Source organism: Oncorhynchus clarkii, chromosome 20 (genome assembly GCF_045791955.1).
Source record: "Oncorhynchus clarkii lewisi isolate Uvic-CL-2024 chromosome 20, UVic_Ocla_1.0, whole genome shotgun sequence".
Lineage (NCBI taxonomy): Eukaryota > Metazoa > Chordata > Actinopteri > Salmoniformes > Salmonidae > Oncorhynchus > Oncorhynchus clarkii.
This window is the reverse complement of record NC_092166.1, coordinates 64,241,196-64,266,732: the sequence shown is the minus strand read 5'-3', so window position 1 is coordinate 64,266,732 and position 25,537 is coordinate 64,241,196. Positions and strand designations below refer to the sequence as shown.

Here is a 25,537-nt window from a genome sequence, read left to right as displayed (position 1 = left end):
TGTGGAAGGCTACCCAAAACATTTGACCCAAGTTAAACAATTTAAAGGCAATGCTGCCAAATACCACCCTGCATACCACTGCTGGTTCGCTTCTGAAGCTAAGCAGGGTTGGTCCTGGTCAGTACCTGGATGGGAGACCAGATGCTGTTGGAAGTGGTGTTGGAGGGCCAGTATGAGGCACTCTTTCCTCTGGTCTAAAAAAAAAAGAAATATCGCAGTGATTGGGGACACTGCCCTGTGTAGGGTGCTCCCTTTTGGAGGGGATGTTAAACTGGTGTCCTGGCTAAATTCCCAATCTGTCCCTCAAACCATCACGGTCACCTAATAATCCCCAGTTTACAATTGGCTCATTCATCCCCTGTAACTTTTCCCCAGGTCGTTGCTGCAAATGAGAACGTGTTCTCAGTCAACTTACCTGGTAAAATAATGGATAAATACTAATTGAGGGTATGTAAATTTCTGACCCATTGGGAATGTGATAAAATAAATAAAAGCTGAAATAAATCATTCTCTCTACTATTATTCTGACATTTCACATTCTTAAAATAAAGTAGTGATCCTAACTGACCTAAGACAGGATTTTTTTTACTAGGATTAAATGTCAGGAATTGGGAAAAACTGAGTTTAAATGTATTTGGCTGAGGTGTATGTAAACTTCAGACATCAACTGTATATTTGAGAAAAATATTTGTTTTATGATAAGAATTAATTTTTTCTTTCAATTATTTTACTTTAATTAAAGGTTTGATTTAATAAACAATAAAGAAAAACATTTCACTGCCAGTTTTACTCATATTTACCAAGGGTTCCAATATTAGTCAAGGCACTGTATCTGTAAAGTCCCTCAGTCGAGCAGTTATTTTCAAACACAAATTCAACCACAAAGGGAGGTTTTCCAATGCCTCTCAAAGAAGGCACCTATTGCTAGATAAAATAAATAAATAGAAGCAGACATTGAATCGAGCATGAAGTTATTAATTAAACTTTGGATGGTGTATTAATACACCCAGTCACTACAAAGATACAGGCATCCTTTTTAACTCAGTTGCCGGAGAGGAAGGAAACCACTCAGGGATTTCACCATGAGGCGAATGGTGACTTTAAAAAACATACAAAGTTTAATGGCTGTGATAGGAGAAAACTGAGGATGGATCTACAACAGTGTAGGTACTCCACAATACTAACCTAAATGACAGAGTGGAAAGGAAGGAAAGATATTCAAAAACATGCATCCTGTTTGCAAGGCCTAAAGTAATACTGCAAAAAATGTGGCAAAGCAATTGACTTTATGTCCTGAATACAAAGTGTTATGTTTGGGACAAATCCAATTCAACACATTGCTGAGCACCACTCTCCATATTTTCAAGCATAGTGGTGGTGGCTGCAGCATGTTATGGGTACGCTTGTAATCGTTAAGGACTGCCAAAGCTGATTCTAACATGTATTGACTCAGGGGGTTGAATACTTATTTAATTAAGATATATTAGTGTTTATTTTTCATATCATAAAAAAATATATAATTTTTCTTCCACTTTCACCATTCGAGTATTTTGTGTAGATTGTTGACAAAAAATTACAATGAAATCGATTTTAATCCTGCTATATAACACATCAAAATGGGGAAAAAGTCAAAGGGTGTGAATACTTTCTGAAGGCACTCAACAGACTGTATATATGTTGATGTCTTTATCTAGCCTTTATTTAACTAGGCAAGACATTTGACCTAGATAGTTTGTGTGTATGTATTGATGTGTAGGCTACATGTGCCTTTCTGTTTAAAAATGGATGTAGTTCTGTCCTTGAGCTGTTCTTGTCTATTACTGTTCTGTATTATGTCATGTTTCATGTTTTGTGTGGACCCCAGGAAGAGTTGCTGCTGCTTTTGCAACAGCTAATGGGGATCCTAATAAAATACGCTCCCAAAAATACATTGATCCAATTAATTTACATAATGTTCATGCCCTTAATGAATCATCAAGAACCAATATTGTCACAGATTCGTTCCTGCTTTGGACTTCCATATGTAGAATACCACAATAACAACACCATTGGTATGTGTGTACAGTATGAACCCCTTTATTCATTAGTCTCTCTGTGCCACTGTCTTTTAAGGCAGACTGTTAGGCTAAAAGGTAGGACAGAAGGTACAAGAGAAGCCCTCCAAAGACAGGAGCGTTGTGGAGGGCCAGGAGTTTTTCTTTCTCCTGACCATGTGACCTGATAGGGCAACACTTTGGGCTCTAGTCGTGAAATGACCAGGAAACACTCTAGGCTCTAGTTACAGCCTACAACTAGGGTCCAGAGTTTCTCCTGGTCAGGTCACATGATCTGGGGAAAAACTCCTGGTCCTAGCCATGAGACACAAACAGTAAATTAACCTTAGTAGCGGTCCTGTAGAAGTGGCTACGACAACATCACTTAATGTCTGAGTAGAAAGAACAGCTAGATCAATAGAAGTGCTTTGTTATGAATAGAACCAGGGTCCTGTTTCTCCATTTCAAGTTTAACAAACAATATGTAACAGCAGTGCTGTTTGTCTGGGTGAATGAACAAAAAATAAATTTGTTGTTTATCATTAATATTTTATATTTGTGCTTCAAAATAAGATTGGTAATCATTTCATCATTTGCTCCTATTATTGATGTGTGCATACTGATTTACAGTCTTCCCCAGTGCGTTATCATCTGCATCTCCCTGTTTAAATCTCATTTTAACAGTTCTGATTGGACAGCTGACTGGGGGGCGGTCACAAGAACAACTTCCAACACATGCAATCTCTTATTTTTTCCCCCGAAGTAATCTCTATACTTGAGTAATATGTATGTATTTAGGATTTCTATTTCATACAAGTTAAAGCAGTGTACAAACTGCATCTGTAAATGACTTTTCATGCACTTGATCAAGCGGCTTCTCTTCAAGTGTTACCCAACTGTAAGACATTCATCTATGATCTATTTACTGTTAAGTCTCCTCCTAAGTCACATTCAATCCACAATCATTGGGACGTCTGGATAATCAGTCCAGCAGTAATATTTGTATTAAAAGTCCTAAAATTGTGTGAGGGAATATGCATGCAATTGTGCACATTATCGTATGGTAACAGATTGGCAAAATAAATATAAAAGATGAATGCTCATTGCCTTGGTTAATGTTAGGTAAAAGGATGATGTCAAAATAAAAAAATAGCATCCAAATTCTGACATTGACCAAGAAAACACCTGTTAGTTTTGTTTGAAGAACACTTTTCTCTGTCCCCACACCTCAATGCAATAAAAGCTAGAAAACACTGTAGGTACCATGACCATGATACAGTTTCACTACAAAACTGAGTAAAATCAGGAAACAGTCCTCCCATCTTGTTTTAATGTTTGTCCGAGGCCCAGTTAGTCCATGTGTGGTCTTTGAGTGAATCCTCCGTTCAGGAGAGCAGGCATAGTTAGCCTCTGGGGTTCTCAGAAATAGAGGATAAAAAGCCCTGCTGTTGCCTCTCCCTTCCATAACCTCTGTCCGTCTCTCTCTCAGGCTCTGAGTTAGTCCAGGAGCAGGAAGTACCCCTCAGTATCAGCAAATCAAAGAAAAGGTAAAAAGTCAGAGTGTAGAGGGTAGAGGTTAGAGGTCGCCGCTCTGGGGCTCTGGGTTGCGGCCCTCCTGGTTGCGGTTGCAACCCAGTCTGGGGAAGCGTGACGAGGCTTTGGACCGGGCTGTCTTACTGCTCCCCTCGCTGGCCACTGGTGTGTCCCTGGGAGGAGACAAAAGGTCAAGAATTCAGCAAAGGAAACCAGAGGTTAGTAATGCCACTTAGGGTTTTTATTTTATTCTTGGCACCAACCAGAACTTGAGGCTGGAACTTGAACTGTGTTCCTGTGAATGTGCCATTTTCGGCAGAACTTAGTGGCTGCTGACACTAAGGGCGACACTTTTGGGATGAGGTGAGACCGAGTCACCTCCCAAGAAAGGAGTGATGACAAGTGAAGCTTTTGAAGAATCAGGTTCTAATCTCTCTCTTCATCTAAGCCCCCGTCCTAACCAGGTGCCCACTCAGTCATTCATAAAAGAAAGGTCACCATTTTGGATGAGTCATCAATGCTAAGACAGCTCTACTGTTAATGTAGATATCATCAACTCAGCTCTTTATTCAGCAGAAGAATGGCACCAGAGGGGATGGCTGACGTTTTACGGGCTCCTAACCAATTGTGCTATTTTGTGTGTTTTTTTCGCATTTGTTTATTTTGTTGATGCTACCGTCTCCTAAGACCGAAAAGAGCTTCTGGATATCAGCACAGCGATTACTCACCTCAAACTGGACAAAGATGATTTTTTATGAGTCAGACTCAAAGGATATAATGTTCCCAGACAAGGCCCAAACCCCCGTCATTCACATTAAGAAAATAAAGAAATACATGGGGCGGAGATCAGGATGTCTTGTGAGAATTAGTCGGCCTTTACCATCCATTCTATTAGCCAACTGTCACACCCTGATCTGTTTCACCTGTCCTTGTGATTGTCTCCACCCCCCTCCAGGTATCACCCATCTTCCCCATTATGCCGTGTTCTCTGTTTGTCCGTTCCCAGTTCGTCTTGTTTGTCAAGTCAACCAGCGTTTTGTTTCTCAGCTCCTGCTTTTTCCCAGTCTCTCTTTTCTCGCCCTCCTGATTTTGACCCTCGCCTGCCTGACCACTCTGCCTGACCCTGAGCCTGTCTACTGTCGTGGAAATTCAAATTCAGTACTGGTATCCACAGGTGACCGCTACCTCTCAGATCATAGGCAGGTCCAGCTGCTCAATAATAAACATGAATCACCCTGAGATCTCAATTTCTGATCTCCTGTGCACAGTTTACCCAGATCATCAGGAGCGGTCAACAGGTGAAGTTGCAGATCACCTCCTTGTCGCCAAGAATGTTGTGGAAATTCAGTACTGAGAGAGACTTGGTCATTTCTTCAAACAATCATCTTTATTTAATATCGATTAAATATTGACATAATGAAGCCGTCAGCCCAGAAGTCTTGACTGTCGGACCGAGTTCTTGAACCATACAGAGAATACTGTGTCTTTATATACCAAACCTAAAAATGCTTCAACCATGGCTGGCTCCACCCTTCCCATATAGTTTGGGCTCGTCCTGTCTTTATCTGCCCCTGGCGTTATCTTAACCCCCAACTCTGGCCTAATTTCCTAGATGCCAGGATGTCTAAGAACCACTGAGGCCTTTGTTCTACTCCTCTCTAGTCACAATCACCCCACATCCTGTCACTGGAATGCCAGCTGTCGGTTTTATCACCAGGTCAATCAATGTCCACGACACCCAGACTAGCTGCAGGAAGCTAGAGTGGACACCATAACACTCAGCATTAGCAGGACAGACATGTCTTACTGTTCGTTAAGTAAATCATTGTTACATGTCCAACAAATAAAGTGAATACATCATTTTCCCCTCACACTACCAACCTGTACCTTTGACCCCCACTGGATTTTTGACCGCTGCTTATCCTGAGCCTGCCTCCCGTCCGGTACCGTTGCCTCACCTCTGGTTTACTGACACCTGCCTGCCTTGACCTGTCTATTGCCTGCCCCTATTAAACAATAGTTTTTTTTTGACGTGGTCTGCATCTGGGTTTTTTCTGAGTTTTCATCTATATTTTTTGTAGCCGTCTATTTACTACCACAAACCGACGCTTGCACGAAGACCGCACTCAACGAGCTGTATGAGGCCATATGCAAACAAGAAAATGCTCATCCAGAAGCGGCACTCCTAGTGGCTGTGGACTTTAATGCAGGGAAACTTAAATCTGTTTTACCTAATTTCTACCAGCATGTCAGATGTGCAACTAAAGGGAAAAAAAACTCTAGACCATCTTCACTCCACACACAGAGACGCGTACAAAACTCTCCCTCACCCTCCATTTGGAAAATCTGACCATAATTCTACGCTTCTGATTCCTGCTTACAAGCAAAAAGTGAAGCAGGAAGTACCAGTTAATCGCTTAATAAGGAAGTGGTCAGACGATGCGGATGCTACGCTACAGGACTGTTTTCCTAGCACAGACTGGAATATGTTCCAGGATTCATCAAATGGCATTGGGGAATATACCACCTCAGTCACCAGCTTCATCTACAAGTGCATCGATGACGTTCCCCCCACAGTGACCGTACGTACATTTCCCAACCAGAAGTCATGTATAACAGGCAACATCCACACCAAGCTAAAGGCTAGAGCTGCCGCTTTCAAGGAGCGGGACAGTAATCCGGACGCTTATAAAAAAAATCCTGCTATGCCCTCAGACGAATCATGAAAACGGGCAAAGTGTCAATACAGGACTAAGATTGAATCCTACTACACCGGCTCTGACACACGTCGGATGTGGCAGGGCTTGCAAACTATTACGGACTACAAAGGGAACCCAGCCGTATGCTGCCGAGTGACGTGAGCCTATCAGACGGGCTAAATGCCTTTTATGCTCGCTTTGAGGCAAGTAACACTGAAGCATGCATGAGAGCACCAGCTGTTCCAGACAACTGTGTGATCACGCTCTCTGTAGCCGATGTGAGCAAGACCTTTAAACAGGTCAACATTCACCAGGTTGCGCCGGCCAGACGGGTTACCAGGACGTGTACTCTGAGCATACGCGGACCAACTGGCAAGTGTCTTCACTGACATTTTCAACCTCTCCCTGACCGAGTATGTAATACCCACCATAGTCCCTGTGACCAAGTAAGCGAAGATAACCTGCCTAAATGACTACCGACCCGTAGCATTCACGTCGGTAGCCATGAAGTGCTTTGAAAGGCTGGTCATGGCTCACATCAAACACCATCATCCCGGAAACCCTAGACCCACTTCAATTCGCATACAGCCCCAACAGATCCACAGAAGACGCAATCTCAATCATACTCCACACTGCCACACTGCTGTTTATTGACTACAGCTCAGCGTTCAACATAGTGCCCACAAAGCTCATCACTAAGCTATGGACCCAGGGACAAGACACCTCCCTCTGCAACTGGATCCTGGACTTCCTGACGGCCCGCCCCCCAGGTGGTAAGGGTAGGCAACAAAACATCTGCCACTCTAATCCTCAACACAGGGGCCCCTTTGGGGTGCGTGCTTAGTCCCCTCCTGTACTCCCTGTTCACCCACAACTGTGTGGCCAGGCATGAATCAAACACCATCATTAAGTTTGCAGATGACACAAGTCAACCAGGCCTGATCACCAACAACGATGAGGCAGCCTATAGGAAGGAGGTCAGAGACCTGGCAGTGTGGTGACAGGACAACAACCTCTCCCTCAATGTGAGCAAGACAAAGGATATTATCATGGACTACAGGAAAAGGATTGCCGAACACGCCCCCATTGACATCGACGGGGCTGTAATGGAGCGGGTTGAGAGTTTTAAGTTCCTTGGTGTCCACATCACCAACAAAATATCATGGTCCAAACACACCAAGAAAGTCGTGAAGAGGGCACGACAACACCTTTCCCCCCTCAGGAGACTGAAAAGATTTGGCATGGGTCCCCAGATCCTCAAAATGTTCTACAGCTGCACCATTGAGAGCATCCTAACTGGTTGCATCACCTCCTGGTATGGCAACTGCTCGACAGTAAGGCACTACAGAGGGTAGTGCGTACAGCCCAGTACATCACTGGGGCCAAGCTTCCTGCCATCCAGGACCTATATAATAGGTGGTCAAAGACTCCAGTCACCCAAGTCATAGACTGTTCTCTCTGCTACCGCATGGCAAGCGGTACCGGAGTGCCAATTCTAGGTCCAAAAGGCTCCTTACCAGCTTCTACCCCCAAGCCATAAGACTGCTGAACAATTAATCAAATTTCCACCCGGACTATTTGTATTGACACGCACCCACCCTTTGTTTTTACACTGCTGCTACTCGCTGTTTATTATCTATGCATAGTCACTTTACCCCTACCTATATGTACAAATTACCTCGACTAACGTGTACCACCGAACATTGACTCGGAATCGGTACCCCCTCATAATTTGTTATTTTTTTACTTTCGTTTATTTAGTAAATATTTTCTTAACTCTATTTTCTTAACTGCATTGTTGGTTAAGGGCTTGTAAGTTAGTATTTCACAGTAAGGTCTACAACCTGTTGTATTCGGCGCATGTGAAAAATCAAATTTGATTTGATCATTTTATCTCAGCGTTTTAGAACCTCTGTGTTATGACTATCAGCTGCTACAGGACAGAATTCTTGTTGGGATCTGTGATTGGTCGTGCTCACAGAGTGGTCACAGCCTCAATTGGTGTGAATGATGCAGGAAATGACTGGATGCTATGACTGAGCTGGCACAAGAAGTCACTTTCAAGGTGTTCACAAAACAATTTGCATTATCTATCGCACACGCACACAGATGTGTCAGGCAATGTATTATTATGAAGCACTTTGTGAAATGCGTGTTTTCCCCATCTGACATTACACACTCTGACGCATGTACACACACACACACACACACACACACACACACACACACACACACACACACACACACACACACACACACACACACACACACACACACACACACACACACACACACACACAGAGTGGGGTCACTCACTGGCAGAAGGGCAGCAGCTGCAGCAGGGTCTCCTTGGTGGGTTTAGCAGAGAACTCTGGCAGGGTCTGGATCAGCTTGTTCAACACCATCCTCAGGTACGACTGGAGCTGTTTCCTACGCTCCTCTACAAACTTGGCATCCTAAGGAGAAGAGAGGACAGAGGCAAGGGAGACATTAAAACTGTACCATACAGAATGAGAGGGAAAGTACAGGTTGGAGTTATAGATAAGTGTGTAGGGTAAGTGGGTGGAGAATGATGCCAGCTGTCAGATTAGATAAGGTCCCAGCTGCCATGTCTCATTTAATGGTTTGTTTGCATGGAAATGTAACACCTCCCTTTCTCTGTCTCTCTCACTCTCACTCAGTGACACACTGAGCCTCTCTCAGTCCTTGTCTCTAGCCCCTATGCTCTGTGGATGTCAAAATTCCAATCAATCAATTGAAAACTGTGGGTGTACAATGTAACACTTTTGAAGTTTATATAGAAGAACCATCAGAAAAATGTTAAATTAACACTTTTCATAGCGTTGCTCTTTTAACACTGTCATAGTGTCCTTTTCCTTACTCCAATGGTATAGATACTATTACAGTGGGTGACGACAACTCTGAGTGTTGTCCAACTGATACTTTTCAACACCAGTGGCATTCACATTTTACAACTCAGTGTGAAAGGTACACTGCTATGGTGTTCAAAGATACCGTGAATTTAACTTCTTTGAGTGTAGGGGGCAGGATTTTAGTTTTTGGCTAAAAAACGTACCCATTTGAAACTGCCTAATTCTCAGGCGCAGAAACTAGAATATGCATATAATTAGGATAGAAAACACTCTAAAGTTTCCAAAACTGTCTAAATATTGTCTGTGAGGATAACAGAACTGATATTGCAGGCGAAAACCTGAGGAAAATCAAACCAGGAAGTGCTGGTTTTCCTGAAAGCTCTCTGTTCCATTGGATGCTTTGCCTCCATTTAAAGGGATATCAACCAGATTCCTTTTCCTATGGCTTTCTCAAGGTGTCAACCGTCTTTAGACATAGTTCCAGGCTTTTATTTTGAAAAAATAAGAGAAAGATAACATTGCGTCAGTGGATAGCTGGGTGTTCGCAGAGTTTTGCTTGCGCAACAGAGTGGGGCAGCCATTGTCTCTCCCTCTCCTATTGAAAAACTGACAGTCCCGGTTGATATATTATCGATTATATATTTTAAAAACAACCTGAGGATTGATTATAAAAAACGGTTGACATGTTTCTGTGGACATTACGAATACTATTTGGAATTTTCGTCTGCGATGTGGTGACCGCTCGAGCCTGTGGACTTCTGAACATAACGCGCCAAACAAATGGAGGTATTTTGGATATAAAAATAATCTTTATGGAACAAAAGGCACATTTATTGTGTAACTGGGAGTCTCGTGAGTGCAAACATCTGAATATCATCAAAGGTAAGCGATCTAATCTATTGCTTTTCTGACTTTCGTGACCAAGATTAATTGAAGTTTATGAACATTGATAACTAAATTCTCATAACACAGTCTCCTACTTTTTCTAGCTGTCTGTCTTTCCAGTTAACAGTTAATTGTAGAGTTACCACCATTGGCTATGTTTGTTAGACAGACACGGTTGTTGCATTCATTCACTTAAGTTAATGTGAGTGAGTGCTTAAGTAATTGTGTTATCATTCAAATAAAACACTTAAGGACAAAACATTTTATATATATATATATTATATATATAGTAAATCAAATTCTGTCACATGCGCAGAATACGTAGACCTTACAGTGAAATGCTCACCAACAATGCTTTAATAAGTCGAAGTAACAAAGTATTTAGTAAAGAATAAATAAGTAAAATATAGAAAATAAAAGAAACAAATAATTAAACAGCAGCAGTAAAATAACAATAGCGAGGCTATGTACAGGGGGTACCGGTACAGAGTCAATGTGCTGGGGCACCAGTTAGTCGAGGTAATTGAGGTAGAGCTAAAGTGACTATGCATTGATAATAAACAAAAAGTAGCAGCAGCGTAAAAGAGGGGTCTGGGTAGCCCTTTGATTAGCTGTTCAGGAGTCTTATGGCTTGGGGGTAGAAGCTGTTAAGAAGCCTTTTGGACCTAGACTTGGTGCTCCGGTATCGCTTGACGTGCTGTAGCAGAGAGAGCAGTCTATGAATAGGGTGATTAGAGTCTCTGACAATTTTTAGGGCCTTCCTCTGAAACCGCCTGGTATAGAGGTCCTGGATGGCAGGAAGCTTGGCCCCAGTGATGTACTGGGCCATATGCACCACCCTCTGTAGTGCCTTGCGGTCGGAGGCCGAGCAGTTGCCATCCCAGGTAGTGATGCAACCCGTCAGGATGCTTTCGATGGTGCAGCTGTAGAGCCTTTTGAGGATCTGAGGACCCATGCCAAATCTTTTCAGTCTCTTGAGGGGGAATAGGCTTTGTCGTGCTCTGTTCACGGCTGTCTTGGTGGGCTTGGACCATGTAAGTTTGTTGGTGATGTGGACGCCAAGGAACTTGAAGCTCTCAAACTGCTCCACTACAGCCTGAATTGTAAATAAATCACTGACAGTGTCACCAGCAAAGCACACCCACACATCACACCTCGTCCTCCATGCTTCACGGTGGGAACCACACATATGGAGATCACCCATTCACCTACTATGGACTCATCAGACTAAAGGACAGAGTTCCACTGTTCTAATGGCCATTGCTCGTGTTTCTTGGCCCAAGCCAGTCTCTTTTTATTATTGATGTCCTTTAGTAGTGGTTTCTTTGCAGTAAATAGGGCTATCTTCTGTATACCACTCCTACCTTGTACACAACTGGTTGGCTGAAATGCATTAAGAAGGAAAGAAATTCCACAAATTAACAAGGCAATGTATTCCAGGTGACTACCTCATGAAGCTGGTTGAGAGAATGCCAAGAGTTTGCAAAGCTGTCATCAAGGCAAAGAGTGGGTACTTTGAAGAATCAAAAATCTATTTTGATTTAAAAAAAATGTTACCCCCTTTTTCTCCCCAATTTCGTAGTATCCAAATATTAGTAGTTACTGTCTTGCTCATCGCTACAACTCCCGTACGGGCTCGGGAGAGACAAAGGTCGAGAGCCATGCGTCCTCCGAAACACAACCCAACCAAGCCGCACTGCTTCTTAAGACAGCGCGCATCCAACCCGGAAGCCAGCCGCACCACCGTGCATCTAGCGACCTGGTCAGCGTGCACTGCGCCCAGCCTGCCACAGGAGTCGCTTGTGCGGCCAAACCCTCCCTAACCCGGACAACGCTAGGCCAATTGTGCGTCGCCCCATGGACCTCCCGGTCGCGGCCGACTGCGACAGAGTCTCTGGTGCAGCTAGCACTGCAGTGCCTTAGACCACTGAGCCACCCGGGAGGCCCCTATTTTGATTTGAACACTTTTTTGGTTACTACATGATTCCATATGTGATATTGTAGTTTTGATGTCTTCACTATTATTCTACAATGTAGAAAATAGTAAAAATAAAGAAAAACCATTGAATGAGTAGGTGTGTCCAAACTTTTGACTGGTACTGTAACGCGTTACTTTGATGGCCTAGTTTCTCCCAAAGACAGTGGTCTGAAACTCCTGAGTTGTATTCACCTGCAGCAGTGCATGCTGGTAAATATGATAATAATGGGCATGGTTTTAAATGTTTTTGAGTGTTTTACTCTACATTGAGTGACATCATCACACTCAACTCTGGTTAGTAAAACAAACACAGGCGACACCCCGATTGAACAGTATATTAAAAGATATGAACAACAGCTGGTCTTCAGTTACAAAGTAATGCCACATCAACATCAAAACTGCTTACACCTTGGATACAAACACTGACGATTTTGTTGTACAGCTCTACTTATAGCTACCATCCTCGCCTGCTGTTTCAAGGCAAACCTGCTACAGCCCACTGACGGACGGACGGACGGACGCACACACGCGTATGACAGTAGCGTAGAGACACAGATCGTTTGTTCTTTGTTTGCCACCGTCTCTAACCTGTCTGTTCCAGATGACTAATTTTACTATAGTACATCTCACTATACGACAGGGACTCACATACACTCCCCACACATAGACATCAACACAGAGATGACTAAGGAGGTGTATGTTTATATGTACACATATAAAGACATGAACTAGTCTTCTCCCGCCAGCGTTCACCTGTCTGCTACTGTATATGAGGCATGTTACTGTGATTTAACTCACTATAAGACAGGGACACACTCGGGTAGACATGGATATCAACACAACACTGAAGGCACAGACACAGGGAGATATTGCTATAGATAGGATCGCCACTGGCTACACCTGTGCGCTATGAGGCATGTTACATCAATTTACAAGGCAACTCAGACAGATACACACGGGCATGTCTATCCACGTGTGTGTACAGACATTGAGAGGATGGCGACACAAGTGAACCACACAGTCAAAGTGAGACAGAGGACAAATCTCAAGATCAGAGGGAACAGTATGACCAACTCAGTATCACAGATTATTGTAAAATAGACACAAATATCTTATTGGAAATTTGTGACAGGCAAAAATTTCAATCACAGATTAAGACAGTAGGTTTCTTAAAACAGAAACGATAGGAGGGAGGTTGGTAGGGGAGGATAGGTGGGCATTTAACAAGAACGTCTAGCAACCCAAAAGCACGGCCATGCCCATTCCGAGCGGTGATACAGACGTGAGTAGTCCTGACAGAGGAAGGAAGCAAAGCGACGAGAGCTCAAAGTAGGCCAACACAGCTCCAGCAAAGGATCATGGGTAGGGCATGAACAGATTTGTGAGGTTCAAAGGAGTTGTTTGCAATGGAACTCAAATGCAAAGCTTGTGACGGGTTTAGCGAATAGAAACGTATCGTCCGTAGGGGTACAACAATCAAGCCATGACACAAACACACCATTTTTAGCTTGGAAGATACATAATATAAACAAAGAGATGCCAACTATAAAGATAGTTAACCTTGTTTTGTAAACTAATGTCACAAACAGGAAGTGTAGACTAAAATACAAAAACATCAGCGAGATACTGTAGAACAGAAATCGGGCCGCCACATTGACTTATGGTTATGGCACGCAAAGAAACTCCTCAAAGACCGCTCCTATGAAAACGTTTATACACACAAACCGCCGTGCAACTGATGCATAAAAGATCACAAGTAACTCAGGAATGTTCATACAAGACCTCCACAATATCTCTTTGCCCTCATTAAAGGCATTAGACATGCATATTGAATGTTACATGTGAAGACCACATACAAGATTCATAAATGATTCCACGTTTACTGGTTAATTATTCACTTAGCTCTCCTGTTCTGTCGCTCAAGGTGAAACGCCAGCCCTGACTTTAACAGCCCTCCAAGTACTGTGATATTACAGATCATAACAATCTTGTTATCAGAAAGATCAAATATTGTTTAAAAAAATGATGAGAGTAGGACAGTACACAGTTCCGTAGTCTCTAACAGCGCTCTGATTTGGTGGAACCCCCTAACACTGCCTCTACAAAGCAGCCCAGCAGGGGAGGAAGAGGAAAGCAGCAATTGAAAATTGACTGATTTGATCCAAATGAAAGGAACATGGGTAGGAAAGACGCAGAGAGAGAGACAGAGAACTAGAGAGACAGGAAAAACCTCTATCAAAGCAATAAGAATTCTCTGTGAATCTGAGATGAGAAACCCTGACAGTTGAACTCTGGGAAGCGGGTGCAGAGCAGAGCAGACAGACAGTCGCAGCCTTTGATGTCATCATTCTTCCTTCCGCAAGCATGGCAATGGTGTCCATCAGGACGGATGTGACAGGTGCGCTCGGGAACATTTAGCGTGTTTTGCCAGCCGAGCCCTTGACAAATCAGCTGTTTTGGGGCTGTCAGTAGCAGGTGTGTGTGTGTGTGTGTGTGTGTGTGTGTGTGTGTGTGTGTGTGTGTGTGTGTGTGTGTGTGTGTGTGTGTGTGTGTGTGTGTGTTTGTGATGCTATGTCAATGCAGTTAGGAGATTCTCAGCAACAGTAGGAGGCCGAGTAATGCTCAGATAATGTTGCCGTGGTAATACATTGAGCTGTGATTCTTACATACACTGGTAGTTATGGTGCTTGACATCACAAAACTGAGATGTATTAAAATGTCATCACACAACACTACCTGTATTCCATTCTGTACACCCGATCCTGCAAGCTAACGCAGATACATCCTATGGGTATTGTGGCTATTAGAATTAGCTCCCTTCATATCCCTTGCTGTAGCCAACTGACAAGATTAGCTATACATCTATAAGATTAGCTATACATCTATAAGATTAGCTATACATCTCTCCAACATGTAAGCCCCAGCCTCTACCTTTAGAATATATACAGTGTAGATATTCCAGATTTCCGAGCTGCAACGATGCTGTGTTGAATGAAGAGAGAGCAAACTGAACATATTGTACGTCCCCAGTGAGTGAAATAAAGAGAACAGTTTATCTGTTTGACTACAGTGCTGTTAAACAACACATCTCCATAACAGCATCTCTGTCAGAGGAGATCAGATAGACAGAGGGGGAGGCTTTTTGCCAGCGCACCACGCTTCACCTGAGGGAGAAGAACTAAGCCTTGTCTGTACAAAGTGTTCCTTCTGAGAGGATAGAGGGAGGGAAGGAGAGAGAATCAGAGGAAACAATGATGAGATTAAAAGTGACATGACAGCCCATACCCCAGGTAAGCAGGTTCACTGATTACACACACAAATGCTTACGCACAGCTACCCATGTACACACACACACACACACACACACACACACACACACACACACACACACACACACACACACACACACACACACACACACACACACACACACACACACACACACATTCACCTACCCATATGCGCACACACACACACACACTCAATTACCAACGCAATCCTGTCTCTATATGAACCCTCTGTCCCTACGTCTTTACTGTCAGCTCCAAACACCCTCTCACACTATCTAGTTTTAAACTCTGCCCCCAGGCCTAGTGCACTCCTTTGTGTTTCCATGTCAAAGTTACTCTACAACTTCTGTAACAAAAGCACTCACAGCCCCCTCAACTCTACTCAGAGACTTAAACAGACTCCTTCCCTCTGGAGCTGAAAGGAGAGGGAGGAAGGAGAGAGCGGTGGAGAGATGAAGACAGAGAGAGGGAGGTAATGTTGCCCCGGGGCTACTGCAACTAACATCCAAGCCTGTCGATTCAAGTGATGGACAAGTGACCACAATATATGACTTAACAATGCATTTACCTTCAATACATCTGACTACAGGTCATTTAAAACAACATTGAAGGAGGGTGACCAACAGTTAAAACCGGATTACATCAAAAAGGCAACGATTTCTCCGACCGTACATACCTTGTTCCCTATGGCTTTCTTGGGTGGGAAGTTGAAGGTGCCGACTTGCGGGAATTGTGAGCGTAAGTGGTTGTGGAGCGTCCGGAATTCTGTGTAGCGTCTGTAGACATTCCACTCGTTGTCTAGGATACGGATGTACACCTACGGAACAGGTAAGACGCAAACAACAACAACACAAACCACGACACAATCAGAATACCTGTGGTACAAATCCTGCTCTTACAAAACCGCTCACAGAGGAGGAAATTAGCCAACCATAATGTCTCAATAAGGCTATCTATTCTCAATATGGCAGTAAAACATAGTAGGCCACTCTCTGCCTGTGCACTGCTATTTTCATGCATCATTAAAGGAGAGCGTTGGATTCCTTTGTTCAGCTGCTGATGGTCTGTGGCAGGCAGACACTGGGGATTGTGAAGGGAGGATAAGAGGGCCAATTACAACTCGAGGAGGGAGAGCGAGAGATGTTATTATCAAATGGAGGAAAGGAAAGACGAGGATAGAACAGAGATGCCATTTTCACGCGTCATAGTCTCTCCCTCAAGCCTAGCTGGAGAACAGTGTCACAACGGTGGAGCAACGTAGCGCTAGAATTAACAGACTTCCCATCCCAAAGCTATAGAGGCACAGACTGGTCCTGTCTACTGGGGTTCAGTTGTCCTATCTATCTGAGGTGACAAGCAATCACTTTATCACCTCTGTACTTCCTCGTACAGTACAGTACTTTCTGTGAACTTTTTGAAAACCTTTCTCCGGAAAGTGTGCAAGTATGGAGAAGGTGAGGGACATGCTGTAGAGCAGAGAGAAATGAAGAGAAAACAACAAAGGCAGCATTTTAAACAGCCTGAAGCTTAGATGAACCTGTTGTTTGTTCGTAATTGTAGTTTTCAAGTGTGTGTGTGTGTGTGTGTGTGTGTGTGTGTGTCTGTGATCAAAGCGTTAGGGTGGATGGGTGGGTGGACACTGAGGCCCTGGGGAGGTGGCTGGCCAACCTGCGCCAACATTAAAGTCCTCGCACCCCACAATAAGACCAGTACTCTTGGAAAACTGCCCCCTGGCACACTCACACACAGTAGTCGTGTGTGCGCACACACACAACAGACACACACAATGTATTCTCTCTCACTCATACACACACACACACACACGCACTGTATTCATGCACACGCAAAGTGGAGAGGGTCGAGAGTTTCAAGTGCTTGGTGTCCACATCACCAACAAACTATCATGTTCCAAACATACAAAGACAGTTGTGAAGAGGGCACGACAACACCTTTTCTCCCTCAGGAGACTAAAAAGATTTGGTATTGGCCCCCACATCCTCAAAAGTTTCTACAGCTGCACCATCGAGAGCATCCTGACCAGTTGCATCACCGCCTGGTATGGCAACTGCTCTGCATCCGACAGTAAGGCGCTACAGAGGGTAGTGTGTACGGCCCAGTACATCACAGTACATTGCAGGGGCCAAGCCTCCTGCAACCCAGGACCTATATAATAGGCGGTGTCAGAGGAAAGACCATAAAATTGTCAAAGACTCCAGTCACCCAAGTTATAGACTGTTTCCTCTGCTACCGCACAGCAAGCAGGTACCGGAGCGCCAAGTCTAGGACCAAGAGGCTCCTCAACAGCTTCTACCCCCAAGCCATTAGACTGATGAACAATTCATAAAAATCGCCACCGGACAATTTACATTGACACGTGACCCCACTCTTGTACACTGCTGCTACTCGCTGTTTGTTTATTATCTATGCATAGCCATTTTGCCCCCACTTACATGTACAGATTACCCCAACTAGCCTGTACCCTGCACACTGACTCGGTACCGGTGCCCCCTGTACATAGCCTCCACACTGACTCGGTACCGGTGCCCCCTGTATATAGCCTTCACACTGACTCGGTACCGGTGCCCCCTGTATATAGCCTTCACACTGACTCGGTACCGGTGCCCCCTGTATATAGCCTCCACACTGACTCGGTACCGGTGCCCCCTGTATATAGCCTCCACACTGACTCGGTACAAGTGCCCCCTGTATATAGCCTCCACACTGACTCGGTACCGGTGCCCCCTGTACATAGCCTCCACACTGACTCGGTACCGGTGCCCCCTGTACATAGCCTCCACACTGACTCGGTACCGGTGCCCCCTGTACATAGCCTTCACACTGACTCGGTACCGGTGCCCCCTGTATATAGCCTTCACACTGACTCGGTACCGGTGCCCCATGTATATAGCCTTCACACTGACTCGGTACCGGTGCCCCCTGTATATAGCCTCCACACTGACTCGGTACCGGTGCACCCTGTACATAGCCTCCACACTGACTCGGTACCGGTGCCCCCTGTACATAGCCTCCACACTGACTCGGTACCGGTGCCCCCTGTACATAGCCTCCACACTGACTCGGTCCCGGTGCCCCCTGTACATAGCCTCCACACTGACTCGGTACCGGTGCCCCCTGTACATAGCCTTCACACTGACTCGGTACCGGTGCCCCCTGTACATAGCCTCCACACTGACTCGGTACCGGTGCCCCCTGTATATAGCCTCCACACCGACTCGGTACCGGTGCCCCCTGTACATAGCCTCCACACTGACTCGGTACCGGTGCCCCCTGTATATAGCCTCCACACTGACTCGGTACCGGTGCCCCCTGTACATAGCCTCCACACTGACTCGGTACCGGTGCCCCCTGTACATAGCCTTCACACTGACTCGGTACCGGTGCCCCCTGTACATAGCCTTCACACTGACTCGGTACCGGTGCCCCCTGTACATAGCCTTCACACTGACTCGGTACCGGTGCCCCCTGTATATAGCCTCCACACTGACTCGGTACCGGTGCCCCCTGTACATAGCCTTCTCACCGACTCGGTACCGGTGCCCCCTGTATATAGCCTCCACACTGACTCGGTACCGGTGCCCCCTGTACATAGCCTTCACACTGACTCGGTACCGGTGCCCCCTGTATATAGCCTTCACACTGACTCGGTACCGGTGCCCCCTGTACATAGCCTCCACACTGACTCGGTACCGGTGCCCCCTGTATATAGCCTTCACACTGACTCGGTACCGGTGCCCCCTGTACATAGCCTCCACACTGACTCGGTACCGGTGCCCCCTGTATATAGCCTCCACACTGACTCGGTACCGGTGCCTCCTGTACATAGCCTTCACACTGACTCGGTACCGGTGCCCACTGTACATAGCCTTCACACTGACTCGGTACCGGTGCCCCCTGTACATAGCCTTCACACTGACTCGGTACCGGTGCCCCCTGTACATAGCCTTCACACTGACTCGGTACCGGTGCCCCCTGTACATAGCCTCCACACTGACTCGGTACCGGTGCCCCCTGTACATAGCCTTCACACTGACTCGGTACCGGTGCCCCCTGTACATAGCCTCCACACTGACTCGGTACTGGTGCCCACTGTACATAGCCTTCACACTGACTCGGTACCGGTGCCCCCTGTACATAGCCTTCACACTGACTCGGTACCGGTGCCCCCTGTACATAGCCTGCACACTGACTCGGTACCGGTGCCCCCTGTACATAGCCTTCACACTGACTCGGTACCGGTGCCCCCTGTACATAGCCTTCACACTGACTCGGTACCGGTGCCCCCTGTACATAGCCTCCACACTGACTCGGTACCGGTGCCCCCTGTACATAGCCTTCACACTGACTCGGTACCGGTGCCCCCTGTACATAGCCTCCACACTGACTCGGTACCGGTGCCCCCTGTACATAGCCTTCACACTGACTCGGTACCGGTGCCCCCTGTACATAGCCTCCACACTGACTCGGTACCGGTGCCCCCTGTATATAGCCTCCACACTGACTCGGTACCGGTGCCCCCTGTATATAGCCTCCACACTGACTCGGTACCGGTGCCCCCTGTACATAGCCTCCACACTGACTCTGTACCGGTGCCCCCTGTATATAGCCTCCACACTGACTCGGTACCGGTGCCCCCTGTACATAGCCTCCACACTGACTCGGTACCGGTGCCCCCTGTACATAGCCTTCACACTGACTCGGTACCGGTGCCCCCTGTACATAGCCTTCACACTGACTCGGTACCCCCTGTACATAGCCTTCACACAGACTCGGTACCGGTGCCCCCTGTACATAGCCTCCACACTGACTCAGTACCGGTGCCCCCTGTACATAGCCTCCACACTGACTCGGTACCGGTGCCCCCTGTATATAGCCTCCACACTGACTCGGTACCGGTGCCCCCTGTACATAGCCTCCACACTGACTCTGTACCGGTGCCCCCTGTATATAGCCTCCACACTGACTCGGTACCGGTGCCCCCTGTACATAGCCTCCACACTGACTCGGTACCGGTGCCCCCTGTACATAGCCTCCACACTGACTCGGTACCGGTGCCCCCTGTATATAGCCTCCACACTGACTCGGTACCGGTGCCCCCTGTACATAGCCTTCACACTGACTCGGTACCGGTGCCCCCTGTACATAGCCTCCACACTGACTCAGTACCGGTGCCCCCTGTACATAGCCTCCACACTGACTCGGTACCGGTGCCCCCTGTACATAGCCTCCACACTGACTCGGTACCGGTGCCCCCTGTACATAGCCTCCACACTGACTCGGTACCGGTGCCCCCTGTATATAGCCTCCACACTGACTCGGTACCGGTGCCCCCTGTACATAGCCTCCACACTGACTCGGTACCGGTGCCCCCTGTATATAGCCTCCACACTGACTCGGTACCGGTGCCCCCTGTACATAGCCTTCACACTGACTCGGTACCGGTGCCCCCTGTACATAGCCTCCACACTGACTCAGTACCGGTGCCCCCTGTACATAGCCTCCACACTGACTCGGTACCGGTGCCCCCTGTACATAGCCTCCACACTGACTCGGTACCGGTGCCCCCTGTACATAGCCTCCACACTGACTCGGTACCGGTGCCCCCTGTATATAGCCTCCACACTGACTCGGTACCGGTGCCCCCTGTACATAGCCTCCACACTGACTCGGTACCGGTGCCCCCTGTATATAGCCTCCACACTGACTCGGTACCGGTGCCCCCTGTACATAGCCTTCACACTGACTCGGTACCGGTGCCCCCTGTATATAGCCTCCACACTGACTCGGTACCGGTGCCCCCTGTACATAGCCTTCACACTGATTCGGTACCGGTGCCCCCTGTACATAGCCTTCACACTGACTCGGTACCGGTGCCCCCTGTACATAGCCTTCACACTGACTCGGTACCGGTGCCCCCTGTACATAGCCTTCACACTGACTCGGTACCGGTGCCCCCTGTATATAGCCTCCACACTGACTCGGTACCGGTGCCCCCTGTACATAGCCTTCACACTGACTCGGTACCGGTGCCCCCTGTACATAGCCTCCACACTGACTCGGTACCGGTGCCCCCTGTACATAGCCTTCACACTGACTCGGTACCGGTGCCCCCTGTACATAGCCTCGTTATTCTTGTTGTGTTACTGTTTATTTTAGTCTACTTGGTAAATATTTTCTTCTTCTTGAAACGTATTGTTGGTTAAGGGCTTGTAAGTAAGTATTTCACTGTAAAGTCTACACTTGTTGTATTCAGCGCATGTGGCAAATAAAGTTTGATTTGATTGGCATTCATACATGCACAGGATCACTGTACACACACACACACACACACACACACACACACACACACACACACACACACACAAAGACATATGCAATCACACATATACAGACACACTATACACACAGACATCCACGTTGGGCTTGCTCATTACCATACGCATTTAAGGCAACATCATCCACAGAGCAGCTATTGTTTTCTCCTCAGTAATAGCAAATTAATTATTTCATAATCTTTCACAAAATATTTGCAAAAATCCAACACTCACGTTCTGCATTAAAAAAACATCTCTTTGTTTTCAATAGAAAGATCATGAAATGTGACACATCCGTGGCCTAGGCTCAGCTAGCTCTGGGTCGGGTCCAAACTATTCTGATTATGTTATATTTGAACTAGTCAGAGAGTTTTTTGTACAGCGAAAGTAACAAGCTTACAATTCACAAAATACATTGTCATGAATGAATTTCAAACTGTTATAAAATTGTGTGCAAATTATGGTGACATGTTTTTTGTTGTTGTATATATGGAGAGTAAAAAGATATTTAAACAGTGTTTCTGAAACTTTCCAGAATATTGTTGACTAATCTTTCAGTCAAAATAAATCCATTTTCTCAGCTCTCCAATTGTCTTCAAGGGTTGCAGCCCCCAGTACAGAGCCCCTGGTACAGAGAAGAGAAGCATTAAAACAACATAAATGTAGGGGGTCAAATTAAATTCAAAGCTTTACCCTTCAACACGAACAAGATAGATAACTGCAAGTTAGCACTATTTTACTTGAGCTCTCACCATCTCTTTGATATAGCCTGAACAGGCAGCTCATGTATTATTGTAGACTAACAAGGCTATTGAAAGGAGCAGCGAGTGATTCATCATCAGCCAGATAGCATTTCCTCTCCCAGTCTGTCATTTACAACAACAACAGTGGCATTTACAACTGCTCATTATTGCACTGCCTGACAGAGACAGATCAGTTCATCAAAAGGAGGGAGGCAAAGACAGACAGACAGAGACAGATCAGTTCATCAAAAGGAGGGAGGCAAAGACAGACAGACAGACAGACAGAGACAGATCAGTTCATCAAAAGGAGGGAGGCAAAGACAGACAGACAGAGACAGATCAGTTCATCAAAAGGAGGGAGGCAAAGACAGACAGACAGACCGAGACAGATCAGTTCATTGAAAGGAGCGCAGGCAGGCAGGCAGGCAGGCAGGCAGGCAGGCAGGCAGGCAGGCAGGCAGGCAGGCAGGCAGGCAGGCAGACAGAGACAGATCAGTTCATTGAAAGGAGCGCAGGCAGGCAGGGAGGCAGGCAGACAGACAGACAGGCAGACAGACAGACAGACAGACAGACAGACAGATGTTTTAGAGAGGGGATCCGAGGTGCTTAGCTCACTTAAGCAGACACCCATGATGAGATAGATGATTCTGGGCAATCTGAAAGTTAGCACTTTTCATTCAATAGTGTAAATGGTTTGCAAAATCTTGAGAGACATGCCCCAAAAACCTCTCTAAACAACATGTAGATGTTGCTCTTATGAGAGCTGCAGCACAGTATGACTCAAGATGTTATACTTCAATCAGCCACAGTGTTAGAAGCACACCCTTTACTCTTGTAGCCTGGTCCCATCTGTGTAATGTGTAATATATTATTCAGCCAGCTCATCTATTGTTTATATATCTATTGGATTATCTAGTACATTTTCTACATCATGTACGTTTGTACTTTTGTCTAGCCACCCAGTTCCCTCTCTCTCTCGCTCTGAAGTACGTAACTATGAGATACGGTCTGGTCTGATAGCCTAGCCGACGGCACAAAATGGCAGACAAAGGATCAGGACGCCCTCTCACCTCATAATGGGAAAACACTGCAACTACCGTACAGACGGCACAAAATGGCAGACAAAGGATCAGGCAGTGGGGATGTTAGTTTCACCATAATGAGTTCAATTAGAAGCACTACTAGGTGGACCGATGTTGTATTAAGATGTTGCATGTACGGTTTGTGTGCTCATCTCTAACAATAGCATTGAAACCATAGAAATAAAGGATATTTGGGACATTCTGTTCTCCAGCTAAGCCACTTTGAAAGAAGGCTGTATTATAAGTTATATTGCTCATATGATCTTGTCCTTGATTTAAAGAACATTCAGCTATATTCATCACCTGCCTCGAACTTCTAGGTGCCAGACTTTTCCTGGTCAGGTCACCTACAGTAGTTGGCCCGTAGTAACAGTGGCCTGTTATACTTGAGCCTCAGCCATGAAAGTAAACATGAAGTTACAACAAAGCCCAGAGAGAAGGATAATATGGAGATATGAAATATGAATAACAACCTTGATCATTAATCTAGACTAATGCAAAGTTATTTCGATTTTTGCACTGACTATGTAGAGGACTCCACACAATCACTCACACAGACTCCAACACACACACACACACTTACTTTGCTAACACACATTCCTACTGACTCTACACACGCACACTTGCAAACATTTTTATTTTATTTCACCTTTATTTAACTAGGCAAGTCAATTAAGAACAAAATCCTATTACAATGGCATCCTACCAAGAAGAGGCAGAAAGCCTCCTGCTGGGACGGGAGCTGGGTTTAAAAGAAGAAAAAAAGTAGGACAAAACACATTATGCAAGAGACACCATAACACCACATAAAGAGAGACCTAAGACAACAACACAGCATGGCAGCAACACATGACAACAACACAGTAGCAACACGACATGGTAGCAGCACAAACATGGTACAAACATTATTGGGCACAGACAACGGCACAAAGGGCAAAAAGTTGAGACAACAATACCTCACGTGAAGCAGCCACAACTGTCAGTAAGAGTGTCCATAATGAAGTCTTTAAATGAAGGCATGGAGATGAAACTGTCCAGCTCAACAACAACAAAAAATTGCGGATCGTTCCAGTCGCTAGCTGCAGCGAACTGAAAAGACAAGCGACTCAGGGATGTGTGTGCTTTGGGGACCTTTAACAGAACGTGACTGGCAGAACGGGTGTTGTACGTGAAGGATGAGGGCTGCAGTAGATATCTCAGATAGGGGGGAGTGAGGCCTAAGAGGGTTTTATAAATAAGCATCAACCAGTGGGTCTTGCGTCGAGTAAACTAGCATGGGTAGGATGGTCCTGGGGTGAAAGAGGAGCGATTATGATAAAGGAAACCAAGTCTAGATTTAACCTTAGATATGTGCTGAGAGAAGGACAGTGTACCGTCTAGCCATCGTCCCAAGTACTTGTATGAGGTGACTACCTCAAGCTATAAACCCTCAGAGGTAGGCGGAGGGGCATTCTTCTTACCAAACTACATGACCTTTAATTTAGAGGTATTCAGAACAAGGTTAAGGGAAGAGAAAGCTTGTTGGACACTAAGAAAGCTTTGTTGTAGAGCATTTAGGGGCCAAACTGTTTCATCTGCATATAAATGGATGAGAGAGCTTCCTACTGCCTGAGCTGTGTTGTTGATGTAAATTGAGAAGAGTGTGAGGCCTAGGCTCAAGCCGTGGGGTACTCCCTGGGTGACAGGCTGTGGCTAAGACAGCAGATGCTCTGACTTTATACACTGCACTCTTTGAGGTAGTTAGCAAACCAGGTCAAAGACCCCCTCAGATACACCAATACTCCTTAGACGAACCACAAGAATGGAATGGTCTACCGTATAAAAAGCTTAGGCCAAGTCAATAAAAATAGCAGCACAACATTGCTTAGAATCAAGGGCAGTGATGACATCATTTAGGACATTTAAGGTCGCAGTGACATAACCTGAGCGGAAACCAGCCAGTCAGTTGATTATTGACATGTTTTTCCAACACTTTTGATGAACAGGGCAAAATGGAAATCGGACGGAAACAGTTAGGATCAGCTTGATCTCTCCCTTTAAATAACGGACGGACAATCATCATGTGTGTCACGCATCACGCTGCTGCTAC

General features: G+C 45.8%; 1 protein-coding gene across 1 annotated transcript in view; it reads right to left on the bottom strand.

Moving 5' to 3' along the window:
- Positions 1-2,052: 2,052 nt before the first annotated feature.
- The window catches only part of LOC139376712 (sorting nexin-29-like), a 117,165-nt gene continuing 93,680 nt past the window's right edge, over positions 2,053-25,537 (bottom strand). Inside the window, exons 19-21 of the mRNA XM_071119586.1 lie at positions 15,968-16,108; positions 8,582-8,721; positions 2,053-3,739 (exon numbers count right to left, since the gene is read on the bottom strand). Of these exons, the coding sequence (XP_070975687.1) occupies positions 3,610-3,739; positions 8,582-8,721; positions 15,968-16,108 (411 nt within the window). The 3' untranslated portion in view covers positions 2,053-3,609. The remainder of the gene's footprint in view (positions 3,740-8,581; positions 8,722-15,967; positions 16,109-25,537) is intronic.